Source organism: Macaca nemestrina, chromosome 6, assembly GCF_043159975.1.
Source record: "Macaca nemestrina isolate mMacNem1 chromosome 6, mMacNem.hap1, whole genome shotgun sequence".
Taxonomy (NCBI): Eukaryota; Metazoa; Chordata; class Mammalia; order Primates; family Cercopithecidae; genus Macaca; species Macaca nemestrina.
The window spans coordinates 10,387,571-10,406,486 of NC_092130.1; the positions used below are offsets into that span (position 1 = coordinate 10,387,571).

The window sequence follows — 18,916 nt, forward strand, 5'->3', positions numbered from 1 at the left end:
CTGATACAGCACAAATGCCAAAGAATTTCTCATGAGTTGCCTCAGTTGGGGAAGACTTATTGAAGGAGATATACTGGGCCTGGAAAGATGGGTAGGACTGTGATAAATGTGAAATGGAAGGCATTCCAGATGAGGGAAATGGTGTGAGCAAAAGTGTCAAGGTGGGAATGTGGAGAAAGATGAGGACAGCCGTTCAGCTTAAGCAGAGAAGGATGGATGGATGGACAAATAGAAGGAAGGAAGAAAGGAAGGAAGGGAGGGAGGGAGGGAGGGAGGGAGGGAGAAAGGGAACAGACACCTAGATGAGGCCCAGTGTGGCAAGGGTCTAGACTGCCAGTCTGCAAACGAGTCATGCCCCTTCTGTGGTGCATCCTGTCAAGCAGTATGTGTGTGTTGAATATTATCCAATGTCAAGGGCTGGGGACTATCATGCTTAGAGATGTCTTCTCTGCCAAGCCTAGAGCAGGAAGAAATACAGCTGAGGGACTACACAATGAGTCTGCTGTGCGGCTGTCTGGCTTTAAATCCCTCCCTGCCTCTCTCTGCCATCTTGGGAAAGCTGGTAGGTCTTTTGAATCCTCAGTGTCAGGATTTACATCAGGGACTGGGAAACATTTTCTGTAAAGGGCCAGACAGTAAATAATTTAGGCTTTGCAGGCCAGATGGTCTCTGTGACAACTACTCAACTCTGCTGCTGTAGCACAAAACCAGCCCTAGACAACACGTACACAAATTGGCATGGCTGTAGTCCAATAAAACTTTATTTACAAAAGCAGGTGGAAGGATGAATTTGGCCTGTGGGCCAGCATTTGTCTACCCCTTATCAATACAACTGGCATAACAGTAGTACCTACAGTGTGGAGTAGTTACAGGGCACAGAGATTTTATATGTAAAGCACAAGCAAAGTGCCGAACCTTAAGTGTGCGCTGTGCTCTATTGACTTGTCATCACCACTAATGTTATTGTTATTACTGCTGAATGTTACCAGAGAGCAGCGCAAGGGGAGAAAAGCAGCATTTTTTCTTGTCTGAGGGGTTCACTGGGAAATGCTGGCATGATTCTTCCTGGTGAGCTGAACTTTTCTTTGGAGCAGAGAAGTGGTTGAGGTAAATAAGCACTTGTCTCAGCGTCACAAAAGAGCCTGCCAGGAGGGAAATTACAGGGTGCCAGAGAGTGTGCAGAGACAAATGATACCACACCACCATGCCTGAGCCCTTGGGGTGAGCTGGAGGGGTAAGGTCTCAGTCAGGCATATCCCAGGGTCATTGCTGTGCTCAGAAATGGCTATGATCATAGTCCTCGGCATTGAATAGACTTGGTTTGAGTCTTGCTTTGACTTTTTTCCCAGCCCTATGACCTTAGCCAAGTTAATAAACATTTCTGAGGCTCAGTGTGCTCATCTATTAAATGGAGATTTGAAACAGCACCTCCTTTGTAGTGGTACTGTAACAAATTAAAGGGCAAACACAAGTAAAAGGCACTTGGCACACAGTAAGTGCTCAATAATTGTTAGCAAAGCTCATCATGCTATTGTCGTTGTGTTGTCATTGTCATTATCATGGGCATCATACTCTCATTTAATCTTTACAACAGCCAAGGGAGAAGAACATCATCATCCCCATGTTACAAATGAGGAGGCTGAGGCAAAGTAGGACCTTGGTCTGGAGTTCCAATGGATTGATGAACTTGAGCTAGGGTAGGCCCAAGGTCCAACACAAGAAGGTGCTCCTGGCTGGGCATGGTGGCTCACACTTGTAATCCCAGCACTGTGGGAGGCCAAGACGGGTGGATCATGAGGTCAGGAGTTCAAGACCAGCCTGACCAACACAGTGAAACCCTGTCTCTATTAAAAATACAAAAATTAGCTGGGCATGGTGGTGGGCACCCGTAAACCCAGCTACTCAGGAGGCTGAGGCAGGAGAATCGCTTGAACCCGGGAGAAGGAGGTTGCAGTGAACCAAGATCGTGCCACTGTACTCCAGTCTGGGCGACAGAGTGTGAGACTCTGTCTAAAAAAAAAAAAAGGTAAAAAAAAAAAAAAGGTTCTCCCAAACATACACTCCATCATGATACTGCAACAGTCCTTACCCCCAACACTGTCACCATCCAGAGCTGAGGATGTAGCTCTGGCTTCTCCAAATTACTGCCATTTTCATTCACAGCTACACGACTGCATCATATCATTGACTTCTTAGCCCACTGCTGTGAGGTGGATGTTTGCTAATGAGTATCCATCGATTTCATTGGGCCACTACAGAAGTCAGATTCTACAGAGGCCCAATACAAGTCTTAAGAAGCTCAAATCAAGAAAAAAGGAGTGGACTCCAGGAGCCCAAACCTCCTGCCTGGGCCTCCCTCTTCCAGAAGAATGACCTGATATGGGCCTCGTGTTTGCTTCATGCCTTCCCTGCATTGCTTCTCTCGCCTCTCCTGGCTGCTTTAGAACATCTTGGCTATTTTTATCATCTTGTTTTCCTAGAGTGTTTTCTGATTGGAGCCCAGCCCTGTAGAAGTGTGAGATTTGGGGAATGATTGCTCTTCCTCACATGTCTGGTGCTGACTTTGACATGGGAAGGGCAGAAATGGTTTTAGAGGCCTGGATGTCAGGAAGATGATGACGATGACATCAACACCAGTAAGTCTGCTTTTGACCTCCTCTCTTATGAAATGCCAGTTATTCTGGGTGGAAAGAAGTAGAGTTGGGAGGAATCTGGAAAAGAGAATGCCATGTGAGAAGGGGTGTCTGGAAGTCAGTGCAGCTTTCTAATTTTCTTTGAGTTGTCTCTAATTGTTCCAATTCATCCCCGCAAAGAGCTTGGGATGGGAACCTCTAATGACAGTTTTATACCCGATTTACAGATGAAGAAGCTGAGGCTGAGAGAGGTTCAATAACTCACCCACATTTATTCAGCTTATAAGGAGTAGGTCTATCTGAATCTGAACCACAGTACCCAGAACACAGCAAACACTCAATGCAGATTTATTGAATTGATGTAATCTTTTCCACATTATGTTCTAAACAATTTAAATCACCAACTTACTCCATGCCAAGATGCAGTCTCAGTGGAATCTGCCAACATGGCTATATCCATCTATTAATTCATTCAGTGAGCAATGACTGAGCTCCTATGGTGTTCAGGCACTGTTCTAGGTACTGCTGTCAGATGCTATCCCCTCTTCTTTCTCTGAGAGAAGAATTCTCTCTGGGATCTCCTGTCTGCTGAGGGCGCAGATCCCCATGCTGACTGGTACACAGTTCTACCATCTGAATCTAGCTAACCAGTCTCCAAGGTCTCTATACCCCAGGACTCCCACTCATTCCCACCAACAGCATCCAGAACACCTACGTCCCCTCCTTCCACAAAGAATTGGCCAGCAAGACAGCTGGTCTACCCAGCACAAGGGGATTACTCAGTCATTAGCAACCCCCATTACTCTATGTTATAAAAACATTTGCTGGAATGTACCTCCCTGTGCTGATGTGGTTCCCCTGAATGCCTTGGGATGGGGGTCTAAATGCCTTCATCCATTCATTCTGGGAACACTGACATGGTGCCCACAACATGCATCTCAGACACCTGACAGGGACTGGGAGTTCAGGACTGAGAGACCAGCTTTGGCTCTCAAGAGCTCACAGTCTGCTGTGGAAGACAGACCTGTGAGCAGGTAATTGTGCTGTGTGGGACAAGTGTGATGACCACTCAACCCAGGCAGGACAGGGTACGTTTCACTCTAGCATGTGTACTGGCCAAGCCAGCCACAGTGGGGTCCACCTAAGGCCCTCTTTCTGAAACTGTCCTTCCACAGCTCCACCAAGGGAATCATGTGGTGTACCAGGGATGGGACATCCAGTCCTAGACAACGGACAGAGACCCCCGAGATGATCTGGGACGAAATGCTGCACTCATGACGGGTAAATGTCATCAGTCAAACCCATCAGCTGTCTATGAAATTTAGGTGAGAGGCAAGACAGGGAAATCTGGCATGGAGGTTGCAAAAGAAACCCAGAGTAGAGAGAGAGATTGCCCTGGAGTCGCCTCCTGTTCAGCCCACAGAACCCCGAGCCACTGAGAGTCTAACACCTTTCTGTCCTAGTTCCAGCCTATGTATACTTGGCTTGAGCAAATCTTTGCCTCTTGTACCCAGATGAACCACTGCCTCAGGAAGAAGGAAAGCCTTTCCCAAAATGTGAAGTCTCAGCTGAAGGGTGTCTAGGATCTCTTCAGGCAAAGATATGAAAGGAAGAGCCCATACAAAGGCATGAGAACTAGAGAACTTCAAGAAACTGGCATCAGGCCAGAGGGTTTGGTATGACCTGGGAGAAAAGCCCCTGCTCAGTTTCTTCTGTCCCTTAAGCAACCCACATTTTAGAAAGGGAACAACGTGGTCTTCTGGGGGACCTGGTTCTTCTCTCATTGGATTATTTTAGCATCATGAACTAATGCCACTTTGCACACCAGCCCTCCTGGATTCTACACCCCAGTCCTGGGGTTCACTCTTGTTCTGGCCATCAAGGCTGCTTGAGATTCAGCAGGGTGTCACCACCTCCCTTTCCTGGAGACGCCTTCCATGACTGCTTACTCTGAACCAAAAACCATGCCTGGGCCCACGTATCCCCCAGCTGAACTCCTATGAAGCATGCTGGCTGGTTTTCACATGGGCATCTGCCTCATTAGTCAGCCTGATTGTCCTGTCTCTTTTGATAAGGGAGCAGCGAGGAGAAGTGATTGGGGAACATGCTCAGAATGAACGCACACTGGAGTAAGGAGCCCAAGGAATGACTCCATACAGAGAAAACAGGTGGGTGGATGCTACAGAGAAACCAAGATACCAGAATCCTTTAGGGAAGGAAAATCACACTAGAGTGAAACCCTCTGAGGCCGCCAAACACATCTGTCAGGTCACAATCCAGGCAGCGACCAGGTCTTATTTCTTTCTGCGACATTGTACACCATCAGGCACTTGGTGTGTTTCTTTTGCACACCTGTTCCCAGGAACTCTTCTAAGGCACCTGCTGGCCTCAGAAGTGGGTCTTAGGGTAAGTCAAGTGCCCTTCATCTCATGGTGTGTGCCCTTCACATGGTCCCAAGCTGCATAGACCTTGCTCCCACTTAAAAGGCAGCAAATTCCAAGCTGCCTTCAAACATTCAATCCAAGCTTTCACCCTCCACTCCCCCTATCCCAACTGCTCAGATATGGCCTCTTTCTCCATTTGACCTACTCAGCCTGATTTTTTTTCAGGCTCTTCACAAAAAGGCAGCTGGTCACTAGCCCTTCTGGCACTAAAGTCCCTATAATGCTACCTCTCACAGTGGTATCATCATAGCAAACTAGTCTCTTATTCCTCTCGAACAACTTTTCTTTTTCTTTTTTCTTTTTTTCTTTTAAATTTTAATCTGAATCCTGGGCAACTACTCCAACATTAAGCCTCATTTAGGTTGAAAGAAAATTCATTTTCTTACTGCTTTCCCTCTCAGCTCCTTTTCTGAGCTTTAATCGAAAGCAGCCGTGCCAGGTCACACGCCATACCACCTGAGTTTCTGCACCCTGAGGTGCTCTCTGCCCCAGGCGAAGACCACAAATGTTCATCCTGACAACGGATAAATTCAAGAAATAAATTTAAGAAATGACAGATCTGTTTGCCATGGAATGTCTCAGTGCCCTGACTCTGTCAATATGCCCTGGGAATCTCTAAGAGGGGTTCCAATATGCACTGGGAATCTCTAAGAGGGGTTCCAATATGCCCTGGGATTCTCTAAGAGGGGTTCCAATATGCCCTGGGAGTCTCTAAGAGGGGTTCCAATATGCCCTGGGAGTCTCTAAGAGGGGTTCCAATATGCCCTGGGAGTCTCTAAGCGGGGTTCCAATATGCCCTGGGAGTCTCTAAGAGGGGTTCCGATATGCCCTGGGAATCTCTAAGAGGGGTTCCAATATGCACTGGGAATCTCTAAGAGGGGTTCCAATATGCAGTGGCTTCCAAAGGTATTTAACCTTGAAACCCTCTTCCCTAGAGTATCTTGTTGGATCAGTGCTCCATGGACATATTTAGGGAAAGCGCTGCTCTAGCGAATATCATTCAGCCAGTATTACTGGGAGATACTGGTGGCTGGATAGTGCGGGTTGCAGCATGGGTTTAGGAATTGCAGTGACCTGCTTGTTGCAGCCTTTGTTCTGCCACTTTCTTGATGGTGACTTTCAGCAGATGACATCAGCTTTCTAAGTCTCAGTTTCTTTTCATCTTTAAAATGGGTAAGACAAGATAATGTTACCTACTTCATAGAGTTGTAGTTTAAAAAAGACTGCATGAACTAATAGAAAATAGGTGTCATATGCCTGATACGTAGTAAATATCTAAAGTCAGTCATTATAATCATCATCATCATTATCGTCATTAGATGCAGATGAGGAAGATGAAAAATGCACAGAAATGAGTATAAAACAAGGCAGTACAGAACAGTCATGTCTTAGAAATCAAATGGCAGGAATGCGGAGAAAAGACCTCCTAGACGACATGGCATTTGGATGGACTTCGCAGGATCAGTAGGAGTTTAGAAGGTGTTGGGAGGCAGGGTTGTGACTGTGCAGAGAAGTAATGGGATGAAAAAAATGCCCGAAGGACACCCACAGAGGCAATGCCATTCAGATGGGCTGAAGGGATGGTGGAGAAGAGGTGAGGCGGGGAGAGTTGGAGAGGATGGCTGAGACATTCCTCAGAAGGCTGGAGCCGGGAGGGCTGGGGATGCTGGCTAGACGGTGTGTGCTTTATTCTGTGGGGGTTAGGGTATTAATGGGTAAAGGAAGGGAAATATCCCTAAGGATCTTAAGGAAAGGCAGTTTGGAATCTGCTGCCTTTTAAGTACCTGTTTTAAGGCAGGACATGGTAGGAGTAAGAGGTAGACGCACTGGGGGAGAGAGGAGGGTTAGAAGCTTGGTTAGAGGTAAAACTAAGTGAGGATGTGGGGCAGAGAGGACAGAGGGTGAGACCTGAGGGAACTGCTCAGGCAGCCTTGATAGGACTTAAAGACCAACCTTCCTAAACAGGGTAATGTCACTGAGCAGTGCCAGGAGCCAATTGTGGCACCTGGTGCTTCTTCCACTGCCAGAGCTCCCAGCATGGCCAGGCCCAGGAAATGGACCTCATTCTTCAAGTTTGACCAGATATTCAATGACAATATTTGGGCAACGGCTCTTATGTTTCACAGAGGTTCTGACGCCCTCCATGCTGGGGTCAGCGTCCTATTCCCTCACAGATCCAGAGGTCCCTCCTGAGCAACATGTCCCTAACTCCATTTGCTATCAGATTTGATGTGTGGACAAGTGTGACACCCAGCAGTGTCGGCTTTTTCTGGATAACACAGATCTGCAGAGTCAGCCCAGAAGACGAAGTACTAGACAAGAGTGGGTGAGAGAGTGGGACTGCTGGGAGGAGCGGGCCCTGGGAGCACATTTTTAGGGAATCATTAGGTAGAGACGTGGGGTTCTTAGACTCTTGAGAAAGAGACTGAGCAAATACACAGCAAGAAAGTGCATTTTAATCTTGTCCTCGGACGGAAAAGCTTGATAGAATAGTGACCAAATCTGATCTGCCAGCTCATTCCAGGCCTATGAATAAATGTCCCTATCCTGCCGCCGAGCCTCTCAATGAAGCTCAGGGAGATGGAAAGACGATATCATTATGGGGAAATGGGCTGGGGATTAGGGATGCTGGCACGAGTTTCCGGCCTCATTTTTTACCTTTTTGAAATCCCCACTTCTTTGATATTCACACAGCATCATGTCGAAGAAGATTGGTATGGTAGCTTTCCGGAGCTCAGCCTCAGGGATAAGTGTCATCTCTAATATAGGGCCCACCATGCCTGGGATGAAGCAGATTTTGTTCTGACCTGAAAGAGAAGAGGAATGTGAACACATATAACAGTTTGGTGATGCACAGATCCTCCCCCGACCAAGCCTGGGGAAAGAAAAAAAGGGAGGCATAATAGTAAAACCAATCGTGAACACTTATATAGCTGTTTACCACGAGCCAGGCACCGTTTTGAACACTTAACATATATTAACTCCCGTTAGAGTGCATGCATTATCCAAAACAAGCCCGATTATTAAGGCTAATACCACGGGTGCGCGTGTGGAAAGCACGTCACTGTTTACAAGGGTTTTCACCTGCACCGTCTGCTCTGCAAATAGGACCATGATTGAATATGTTAGAGATGGCAAAGCACAGCACATTTGAAATTATGCCTGTCTGCAATACACGCCGTGTTGCTGAGAGTTTTTAAATGGGCTTTTACCAACTGTTTTATGAAATGAGAAAAGCAAAATTTGCTGCTAAGAACCTGCTATAATAGTGTGGTCAGTGGAACAAGGAGATTTAACACATAGCTTGAGGATCGGATGAACCACAACTTCTCGTCTCTTCTGCCTCATTTCAAGGCATTCCCTCCAACCCCTCCCCTGGCTCCTGGCATTCTAGCCTAGCTAGGGTGGCTCAAATGTCACAATTTCACCTTGCTTCCCCCACAGCAAGGCTTGTGCACTTTACGCCCCTTTGTTGAGAATACTTTTCCCTGCCTGCTCCCTAACCTGCTACCCATTACCACGTAGCCTCCCCCAGATGGGTGCTATCTTAGCTTAAACACTCCTTCCTCTGGGAGAAAAGCCTCCTCTCTACACCTCCCACCCTTAGCTAGAAAAGATACCTTGCAAGGCCTCTATATGTTTTGCCAGTTTGAAACGATGTCTTTATATGTCGAATCATTTGATTAACATTTGCCTCCCCCACTAGAGACCAGGTCTGTTCTCCTCATTGTGTCTATGTATGGCACTGAGCACAGGACTTATTAGATGATCAGTAAACACCTGCTGAATAAGAAAATACATTTTCCAGCTCCTACATTCTCTGGCTGTGGGACTTGTATATATGGCTCATTAAAAATGCAATAGCAATATTCAGCTGTTGAGAAGATCTTGTAAAAATATGTCTGCATGTACTTAGCACAGAGCACAGAAGAATCAGTGCCAGGGCAGTGTTGCCCAGTGGTTAAGGGCACCAAATCTGGAGCCAGACGGCCTGAGTGTGTAAACTGACTCCACTATCAACTGTAGCTGTGTCATGTTGAGCAAGTTTGTCTCACCTCTCGGGACCGCGGTGTCCTCATCTGTAACTTGGAACAGTAACAGTATTTATCTTATAAGGTTGTTGTAAAGAATCAAAGAAAAAATGAGTGATTATTTAGCAAGTGCCCAGGACAATGCTTGGCACATCACCTACTTTCTACAGCATTAGCTATTAATATTATCTTTGTGATGTTTGGTCAAAATGAACCATAAAGGGGAAACTTATTGAGCAGAACTGAGCAGAATCTTCAGAAAATATGCATCAGAAGGGGCAGATAGGAAATAAAGAGGAGCACTTAGGAATCACAGGGATTTCCTGGGAAGTGAGGGTCAGCATATTCAAGTAACCCTATCATTGAAGCTGACACCTCTATATTTCATCAGCTGCTGCCTCCTTCTCCTTCTGAGTTTCGGTACCCACCCCATTTTTATCCATTGTCAGGATGAACATTTGTGGTCTTCGCCTGGGGCAGAGAGCACCTCAGGGTGCAGAAACTCAGGTGCTATGGCGTGTGGCCTGGCACGACTGCTTTTGATTAAAGCTCAGAAAAGGAGCTGAGAGGGAAAGCAGTAAGAAAACGAATTTTCTTTCAACCTAAATGAGGCTTAATGTTGGAGTAGTTGCCCAGGATTCAGATTAAAAAAAAAAAAAAAAAGTCTTCATCCTAGGACTATCCTCAGTTAGTGAGAATGAAACAGTGGAGTCAGGCAGAGTTGAGTGAAAACATAGACACTTTTCCAGGACATAAACTTCATTAGATGATGCATTTGGATTACACTTAAGCCTCAGGTCTTTGCTTTGGCCCAAATAGAAAACAATAACAACAACAACAACTTCCTTGCTGGCAGGTTTATAGTAATTGCTAATCTAGATTTCTGATTTCATCCTTCAAGATCCTTTAAGTCTTTTTCAAACCACAGTGGGGTTTTAAAATTCAAAGTCGAGTGCAAAAATAGGTAGAAGGTAAATGGGAAACTGTCAGATAAGCCACCATGGAATGGAGAAATTGCTTATGCAACAAAGGTCTTTAGAATACTGGAGGGCATTGGGCATGATAAGGACAAATTTTAGATGGTTTAAAATAAAGGGCAGACATGCTGTAGACTTGTGATTTCTTACATACTTTTCATCTGTATTCTTTACAGTCAGTTGAGGAGATATTTGGCAGAACAGGGAAAGCAGAGAGAGAGATGGTGATCTCCAAATACAGTGTGACCTCAATGGCCCTTACAATGCTCCCTTAAGAAATGTTATTCATTTACATAAAAAAGGAATTTCAGCACATTGGATTTTGTGTTCAAGTAATACAAATGTGTATGTATTTGCATATCTTTACATATGTAGATGCATACACATGCACGCAGAACATATTTGTGGCTAACTGAATACAAACTCATTTGGGAAAAAAAGTGCTCAAGCAAGACACACACCTACTGCTGTATTTGAGAAAAGGCAAAGAAGGGCGTTTACTAAGAGGGTCTTTTTCATGTAATTGAAGCTGAACTTCACTGGGAACAGATACCAATTAGAAAAGGCTATTAAAGTGCCAATAAGCCAGCAGGAAAAACCCAAATGCCAGATTACACAGGTTTTGGGAGAGGATCTGCTGATAATGAGAGCACAGAGAAGAGCTCAGGGGGTGTGGGTGGAAAGGGGTCCCATGAATTCTCTGGTCTTGGTTTCTCATTTGTACAGTGACCTCCTCTGTCAGTCCTCCCGGGAGTGGACTGTAGGGTGGAATGCAAAGGGTCTGAGGGCACTGAGGAGATGACCTTGAAAGAAACAAGAAGGAAGGAGGGAAGGAAGGAAGGGTGAAAGAAAAGAAAGAAAGAAGGAAGGAAGGAAGGAGGGAGGGAAGGAAGGGTGAAAGGAAAGAAAGAAGGAAGGAAGGAAGGAAGGAAGGAGGGAAGGAAGGGTGAAAGGAAAGAAAGAAGGGTGAAAGGAAGGAAGGAGGGAGGGAAGGAAGAAAGAAAGGAGGTAGGGAAGGAAGAAAAGGAGGGAGGGAGGAAAGGAAGAAAGAAAGGAGGGAGGGAAGGAAGAAAAGGAGGGAGGGAGGAAAGGAAGAAAGAAAGGAGGGAGGGAAGGAAGAAAAGGAGGGAGGGAGGAAAGGAAGAAAAGGAGGGAGAGAAGGAAGAAAAGAAGGGAGGGAGGGAAGGAAGAAAAGGAGGGAGGGAGGGAAGAAAACGAGGGAAGGAGGGAAAGGAGAAAAGAGGGAGGAAGGGAGGCTTTTGTGAACTTGGCTGAGAATTAAGTTGGGTAAGCCACGACTTTCTGAGGCTGACATGGGACAGAAAGCCCTCTCCAAAGGCTGGCACAGACCCTGAAATGAACAAGGATGAGGCAAGTTATGACTCCCTGGATTTCAGAGTCCAGCAAGCCTCCTGGGGACTTTGAAATAAAGCTGAGCTGATTTAAAAAAAAAATCAGTTCAAAAGGGGAAGACAGAACACAGATCCACAGATCTTTGCTCCTCTGTCTTAGGCTTGGAAAAGCTCCCTCCTGGCAATGCTCTGAGACAGGCAATCAATTCTCTCCTCATTATTCAGGACTTGCCCAGCCTCAGCTTCCTTCCAGGCCCCATAGAGTCTCTGAGTCTGACAGCCTGGGTCAGTCAGGTCCTGCCACCGCCACTCCCTGGCTGTGTGGCATTGTGCTTGTCATTTACCTTCCCTGAGCTTCCACGATCTCATCTGTAAGATAAAGATAGTAAAATCTGCCTAATAGAATTGTCGAAGCTTAAGAGTTTGTGCAAACGAAGGGCTCTGCACAGTGTCTGGCACATTGCAAAAGCTCAGTAAGTGCTGCTGCTGTTGCTGCTGCTGCTGCTGGTAAGTACTTTGGCTTCAGCTCTATGCTGAGTTTTAGATTAAGCAATATGAAAAGACAAGGTCTAACCTCATGGAGCTCCCTGAAGCTTTTCATGGAAATTTTCAGGCCGGTCATTTCATTTGTTCACTTTTAAAGCAAACAGCTGAACTGGGAGAGGGTCAGATGGATTTATCTTCCCTACCATGGCTGACACTCACAACCCTCCACTCTTCTCTGTCTCATTGAACTATTTTCTCATTCGTCCTCAAAGATGTTTGAAAAGCCCCAATTGGATCATGCTTATTCACAGCATTTTTTCCCTATGACTTTCCTTGTTCGCAGGATAAAGTGTTGCCGGCCGTCTAGTCCTGTGCTCTCTCCCCATACCCATCTTGTGCCTCTCACCTGGTCACCCTCCATCCACCTGCCTGGCTCCCACTCCTCCAGCGCACCCTGCTTTTCCCACTTTGGGCCTTCCTCTGGGAACGAGCTCTTCTTCCTTCCCTTTCCTGGACCCCCCTCCAAAGTCTATCCCCAGCCCATGTCTCTGCAAATAAAACCCTTTCTCACTTTCTAGGGCTGTGCTATTCAGTATGGAAGCTACTAGCTGCATAAGTCTTTTGAGCCCTTGAAATGTGGCTAGTCCATTGGAAATGTGCTGTAAGTGTACAAACTCCACCAGATACCCCAAAAAGGAAAAAAAAAAATCTTAGTGACATTTTATATTGATTACATGTTTAGTATAACACTTTAGAATATGGTGTTAAATGTATTGTTAAAATTAACTTTATTGTTTCTTTTAATTTTTGAAAAATAAAGACACTAAAGCATTCATAATTAGGAGGCTTGTATTCTATTTCTAAAGAACAGCACTGCTTGGAGCTCAGGGGTTCTGGCTCTTCCTCATGGAGGCCATCCTTGACTTACTCACTAAGCAGGAGTCTCTCGCCGATTCTGTGGGTGCCCCAAGTTTCCATTCTACAGCTATTTCCCCTTCACAACTGTCATTAAATAATGCTGTAGTTAGTGTGTAACTATTCAGTGCAACGATCACTAGTCCATGAAGTCAGGGGCTATATCTCTAATCCGTTTCGGGCTTTAACCCCAGCTACTGGCATAGTACCTGGGATGTAGAGGATGTCTATGTTACTTTCCTACAGCTGTTTGTTATAAATCACCACAAACTTAGTAAATTAGAACAGTACACATTTATTTTATTACACTTCTGGAGATCAGAAGTCTGAAAGGGGTTGCATGGAGCTAAATCAACGTCTGGGAAAGAATGAGTTCGTTCTGGAGGATCTAAGAAAGAATCTGTTTCCTTGCCTTCCCCAGCTTCTTTTTCCAGCCTCTAGAGGATCCTGGCATTCCTTGGCTCGTGGCCCCTTCCTCCATCTTAAAAGCCAGCAATGCAGCTTCTTTAAATCACTCTCTGACTCTGATTTTCTCCAGCTTTTGTTTTTCACTTATAAGGGTGCTGTAATTGTACTGAGCCCACTTGGATAGCCCAAGACACTTTCACCATCTTCAAGATCCTTAACTTTATCACACCTGAAAGTCTCCTTTGCTGTGTCAGGTAACATATTCCACAGGTTCTGGGGATTAGGACATGGACATCTTTGGGGAGCCTACCACAGTGCTCGATGTTGGTTATTAAAAGAATGAGTAAACGAATGGATGGATGGCCACACTAATCCCGTTTCCCATTTATTCCCAGCAGCCACTCCCCAACCCCAGGAAGCCATGCTCGCTTGGGCTGGTTGCTTCCCTGGAATACCTACCCTTTCCCTGTCTTTCCTTCAGTCCTGACATGGTCCTCCTTCCAATTCAGAAGCCATTTCCCCACCATACGGAATCATCCTTACAGTCCTCACTTATATCCCTTTTGCCTGAACTCCTGAGTCCCCACCACACATTTCACTTTGTTACTTTTCCCTACTTGACAGTGCCACTCTCTGGAGCTCTGCACCGAGCTGGGCGCTCTGTAGGTGCTTAAACAGTAATGGCCAAATTGCTCTTGAGGTTTGGCCAGGCCAATCTCCCTTCATGGGAGGCCGAGATGCCAGGCTCTGGAATGTGTCTTTCTTTCCCACAACGAGTGTTAACACAGCAGCTCAATGTTAACCCAAGTGAACGTGGGAGGGTTAAGTGCAAAGTCATTTGCGCAAAATGTGCATTGCTTCATGCCAAGCAGAAATCAAATGTTATGATGCTACACTATTGGGAAAAGTACATTCCATTTGGCGTCCACCCAGGATCCAAAACAACAAATGGCATTAACCCCTGAGTGGCTGGCTCCTTAACAACATGTTGTCCTTCTCGCCATGAAGACCTCCCTGCCCATACCTCCTCTCCCAAAACAACACACACACAACTCGTCTAGACTTTCCCCTGAAGAATGTGAAATAATCTTCAAGCCTGAGATTATAGATTTGCAATTAGCTAACTTATAATCACAGGGTTGCCCGAGTTGTTCTTGATGAGAAGATGATGATGATGATACTGATGATCGTGATGATGATGCCCTGATTGCTTCTGGCCTTAAAACAAAATTTAGAAAACTAACATGCATTATGATTTACTCATTATCAGTAGTCTTTGAAAAAACATAGATCATTGGTTATTTCACGCCCTTTGAAACAATTTGCATACACTTTGAAAAAAAATTATTTGTAAGAACATTGCACTTGGGATCAAGAGACAGGCTCTTCTAGCCTCAGTTCAGTCACTGACTTGTTTTTGACCTTGGCAATGTCCTTGTGCTTCTCTTGGCCTCATTTGGCAGCTTTACCTATACAATCAGCAGGGTTGAATTAGATGATGTATCAGGAATGCAACAGAAATCTGACTACCATGACTAAACTGAAGCTTTAATTTTCTTGTTTAACAAGAAGCCAAAAGATGGCTGGTCCAGAGCTGCTCCTTCATCCTCAGAATGTGAGTTTTGTCCTCATGGCTTTAAGATGGCTACTGCCCCTCCAGCCATATTGTCGTTTTCCAGAAAGAAAGACAGGGGAGGGCTATGGGCAAAAATGTGTTTTGTTCATTCAATCTGTCCTCTCCTTGCCTCTTGGTTTTTGTCTTGTTTTGTTTTTAATTGGAAAAAAACTTTCCTGTAGCCGTAACAGGTATGTTTCTGCTGATTCTCATGGGACAGACTTGGGCCACGTGGCTGTTACTTGCTACAAGGCATTGTTAATCGAGCAAATTGCAATCCTAAAACACTGAATCCTGGATTCAGGTAGCCAGGAACAAGAGAAGCCTGGTTCTTCAGCTCCTTCTTGCTCTTCTAATAAATACCTTCTCTGATTAACGCAGCTGCAGTCAATGCCTCTTGTTTGCAACCAACTCCCAACCCCTGACGGATATGTCTTTTAATTGCATTAATTCATCCTACAGGTTTTTGCTAACAGCAGGGAGTCTGTGATGCTTCAGAGCAAATACTCTGGCCAAGATGCTCGTCCAGTTTCTGCCTCTAACCCACTACATGATCTTGTACAAACCCCTTCTCTCTGGACCTCAGTTTCCTCATTAGCAAAACAATGAATTGGACCAGATCAGTTGCTTCCAACTGTTCTCTGCAGTGCTCAGGGCTTCCCCCTAGAAAACCCTCTACAAGGGAAGTTCAAGAGAAGCCTGTTATAACGGGCTCTGGGTCTCCCACCTCACTTCAATTACAATAGCTCTATTTTCATCCAATTTACTTATTAAGCATGAGAATTTTTTTTTATTGGTCCTCAGCTAAAAATAAATGTTTGAAAAATGCTGGACAGTACGATCTCTGAAGGGCCCTTCTAGCTCCAATGTTCTGTGATTCTAAGCAGGTGGAATATTTGGTAACATCTTTTCATTCATCAGCATAATTGGGAGTGCAGGAATGCCTGTCAAAACATAATCTATATCTAAATAAAATCTTCTGTGTGCAAAACAATGGCAATGAAGGACATTCAGAAAAGAGCAGGCCATGTGGAAGGACTTGAAACAAACAAAGCACAGATCCCTGTTTTGCAATTCTGGCAATGCCTGGGGTGTCGAGCTGGGGAAGGAAGCCTGCCACAGCTTTATCCAGCCTCTGCTGTTGTAGAACAACGAATGCAAACTTGGAAGTGAACTGAATCTGGGTCCATCATGTGTTGAGCACATCTGATGTTTTGAAAACTTTCAATTAGTTTTCATTAGTATTCATAAATTGGAAAATACATTGAAAAACCCAGTCTCCTGGCTTCTTTCGAAAAACTGAAAGGTATGAAAACATTGGGATTGCATTTCAGTAGGACAGCAATTAACTGGAGAGGAACAGCGACTGTCTTTTTTCTCTGCATGGGCATGTCATCTTCACTTTGCTGCAGGCCCTTACTCCTTCTCATGTTCCTGACCCTGAGGTCAGGTGCCGGCTGTCGTATGGGCCTGTGCTTACACGATGTCCCCCCATTCCCCTATCATTGCAAAGCAATGGTAAATGAAACATCAGTTATTTCCTGTATCCCAGTCCTTACCCAGTGTGGAGAAACAAAAGATAGACTGAGAAAGACATGCCTTTCTAGAAAAACAGGGTAGAGGTTGTACCCCTCCTCCCAGGGGATATTTGGCAATGTCTGGAGACATTTTTGGTTGTCATAACTAGGGAGGGTGCTATTGGCATCTTAGAGGGTAGAGGCCAGGGAGAACAGAAAAATTAGGTTCCATCCTGATGGGGCAAGGATGACAATAATGATAAAAACTCTGATGTGGGGGTGGTGGCCTTCATGGCTCCACTTGCCCCAGCTGTGCTCTTATGACCCTCATAAGCCCCCTGTGAGGGTGCTTATTTCCCCACCTTAGGCCTGGTGATGCTAGGCCTCACAGCCTGTAAATGTCAGAGCAAGGCCCAAAGCAAAGATGTGGCAGTCTGTTCTGGGCTTGGGTCCTCGGCTCTGCCTTGGGCTTTGTGAGCCAACCTGCAACCTCCCTGTTATCCAGCCTGTACTTCTCTTAGCTTGAGTCTGGTGCTACCAGCAACCACAGAACCCAGACTGATAGTCTCTCCACTGTACTATGCTTCCTCCACAGTGGATAGAACTTGCTGGAAGAGGCATGCAACTACCGCCTAAAAAACCCCTGGGAATTGGCAGACAATAAGAGGTCTGGGGAAGCAAGAAGCATAGTCTGAAGAGGGAACAAAAATTAAATCCAAGAGATGGGCACAGTTAGTACTTGTAGGAAAGTCAACAGCCACACCCAGGGCAGAGCAATTTAGAATCAGAGAGTCAAGGAGGGACAGAAAAACAAAAAAATTCATTACTGTTCATCCATCCATCCATCCATCCATCCATCCATCCATCCATCCATCCATTCATCCATCCATCCATCCATCCATCCATCCATCCATCCATCCATCCATCTATCCTTTCAGCACATATTTATAGAGGAGGATGCAGGCCATGAGCAAGGTTTATGGCCCCTGCCCTTGTGGAATCAAAACCATACTCGGAGACTTCCAGCTGTTTGATTTCAAGCAAGTTACTTCCTTTTCTGAGTTTCCTGATCAATAAAAGGATGGGGGAAGAGTTCCATCTTACAGGAAGTGATGTGAAGATTAAATACAATCTTCTTAGCATGGGACTGACTCAGAGTCTCAATAAATGCCTCCTTGGTTCCATCCCTCCCTCCACAGGTATCATTCAGGTAACCATACAGGATTCCTGCAGCTCCCTGAGGCAGAGACAGCTTATGGGGTCACTTTTCAGCTAAAAAGACCCTCTCATATTTCAGAGAACCAATTATCCCCATGACGTTGGAGTATGTTTTGTGGACCATGCTATACAGGATGCAGAATGACCCTCCAATCAGCAGCAAGCATTCGTGTGATGTGTGAGCACATGAGTTCCCATGACAGTCCTGGTCCATCTTATAAATTTCCATTTGGATCTGTAACCCACTGGAGGCATCAAGCAGAAGCATATTCACAGCTGCTTGCAGGGTTGGGGGTAGGTGTGCGTGTGGGGACCCCCTCTCATTCAGATTACAATCAGGCACTTATTAAGAACCGGGGTACACACAGTAATGAACTGTTACTTCATGCTCCCACTGCTAAAACCCCTGTGGCCCTCCAATAGGTGGTCTTCAAGGAGTTTGGTGCACGCCGATGTGAGTATCTGGATGTGTGTGCCTACTTACCAAGCTTGTACCACATATCACGGATGGAGAAGCCAATTAGCCGTCTCATGTCCCCATACCTAGGAGGAACAAAAACCTCTGCTTCAGGCACCAACTCAGAGGATCTCATGGACCTCCCCCTCTTCAGGAAATCCAAAAATGCAACCTACTTATTCAGGATTTTGTTGTACTTGGCGTGCGAGAACTGCTCCAGCTGCAGAGAATCCTGGGTGATAAAAGCCACTGCCAGATGAAAATAGTTGTTCCACAGCTGTAAATGAAAGAGCAGAGAACAGTGATGGAGAGGGTCTGAAGTGGGAAGGCATAAGCGCTGGGTAGTGTGAATAATTTATGAAGATGGCAGAAGATAGAGGCAGAACCAGTTTAATTGTGCCCACTGCAATTTTCTAACTGGCACTGACTCTGAAATTAACATCCTGGCCAAAGTGAGGACAATGGATGGATTTCTCTAGGCACTACCATGTCCACTCTCAGACAATAGGATTTAGGAGAAGAGGAGAATTTTAGGTTTTTTTTTTTGTTGTTGTTTTTGTTGCTGTTTTTTGTTTTTTTGTCCTTGTGCTTTGTTTTGTTTTTTGAAAGACAACTTGCCCCAGCTGAGTGCCATGGAGAGCTGTTTCTTGCCCTGGAATTAGAGGGTGATGAAGGGTAAGACAGTTCAGGGATTCATAGCCTCTCTGGAAGTCCTCCCTAATTCACCTGACAGCTTGGAGGACCAACCTGCAATCCATTCTGTCTTAAAATATTTTGCCTTTTCTTTCCCTTTAGTTCGATGGTTTCAAAGTGTGGTTGCCAGATCAGCAGCAGCAGCAGCGCCTGGGAACTTGTTAGAGATA

General features: G+C 45.5%; 1 protein-coding gene across 3 annotated transcripts in view; it reads right to left on the minus strand.

The window, feature by feature from the left end:
- LOC105480844 (dedicator of cytokinesis 2) overlaps positions 1-18,916 on the minus strand; it is a 434,017-nt gene that overhangs the window by 56,903 nt on the left and 358,198 nt on the right. For all 3 annotated transcript variants that reach the window (XM_011740035.2, XM_011740036.2, XM_011740037.2), the window contains 3 exons: positions 18,230-18,330; positions 18,081-18,139; positions 7,736-7,884 (listed from right to left, as the gene is read on the minus strand). In XM_011740035.2, coding sequence (XP_011738337.2) covers positions 7,736-7,884; positions 18,081-18,139; positions 18,230-18,330 — 309 coding nt within the window. The remainder of the gene's footprint in view (positions 1-7,735; positions 7,885-18,080; positions 18,140-18,229; positions 18,331-18,916) is intronic.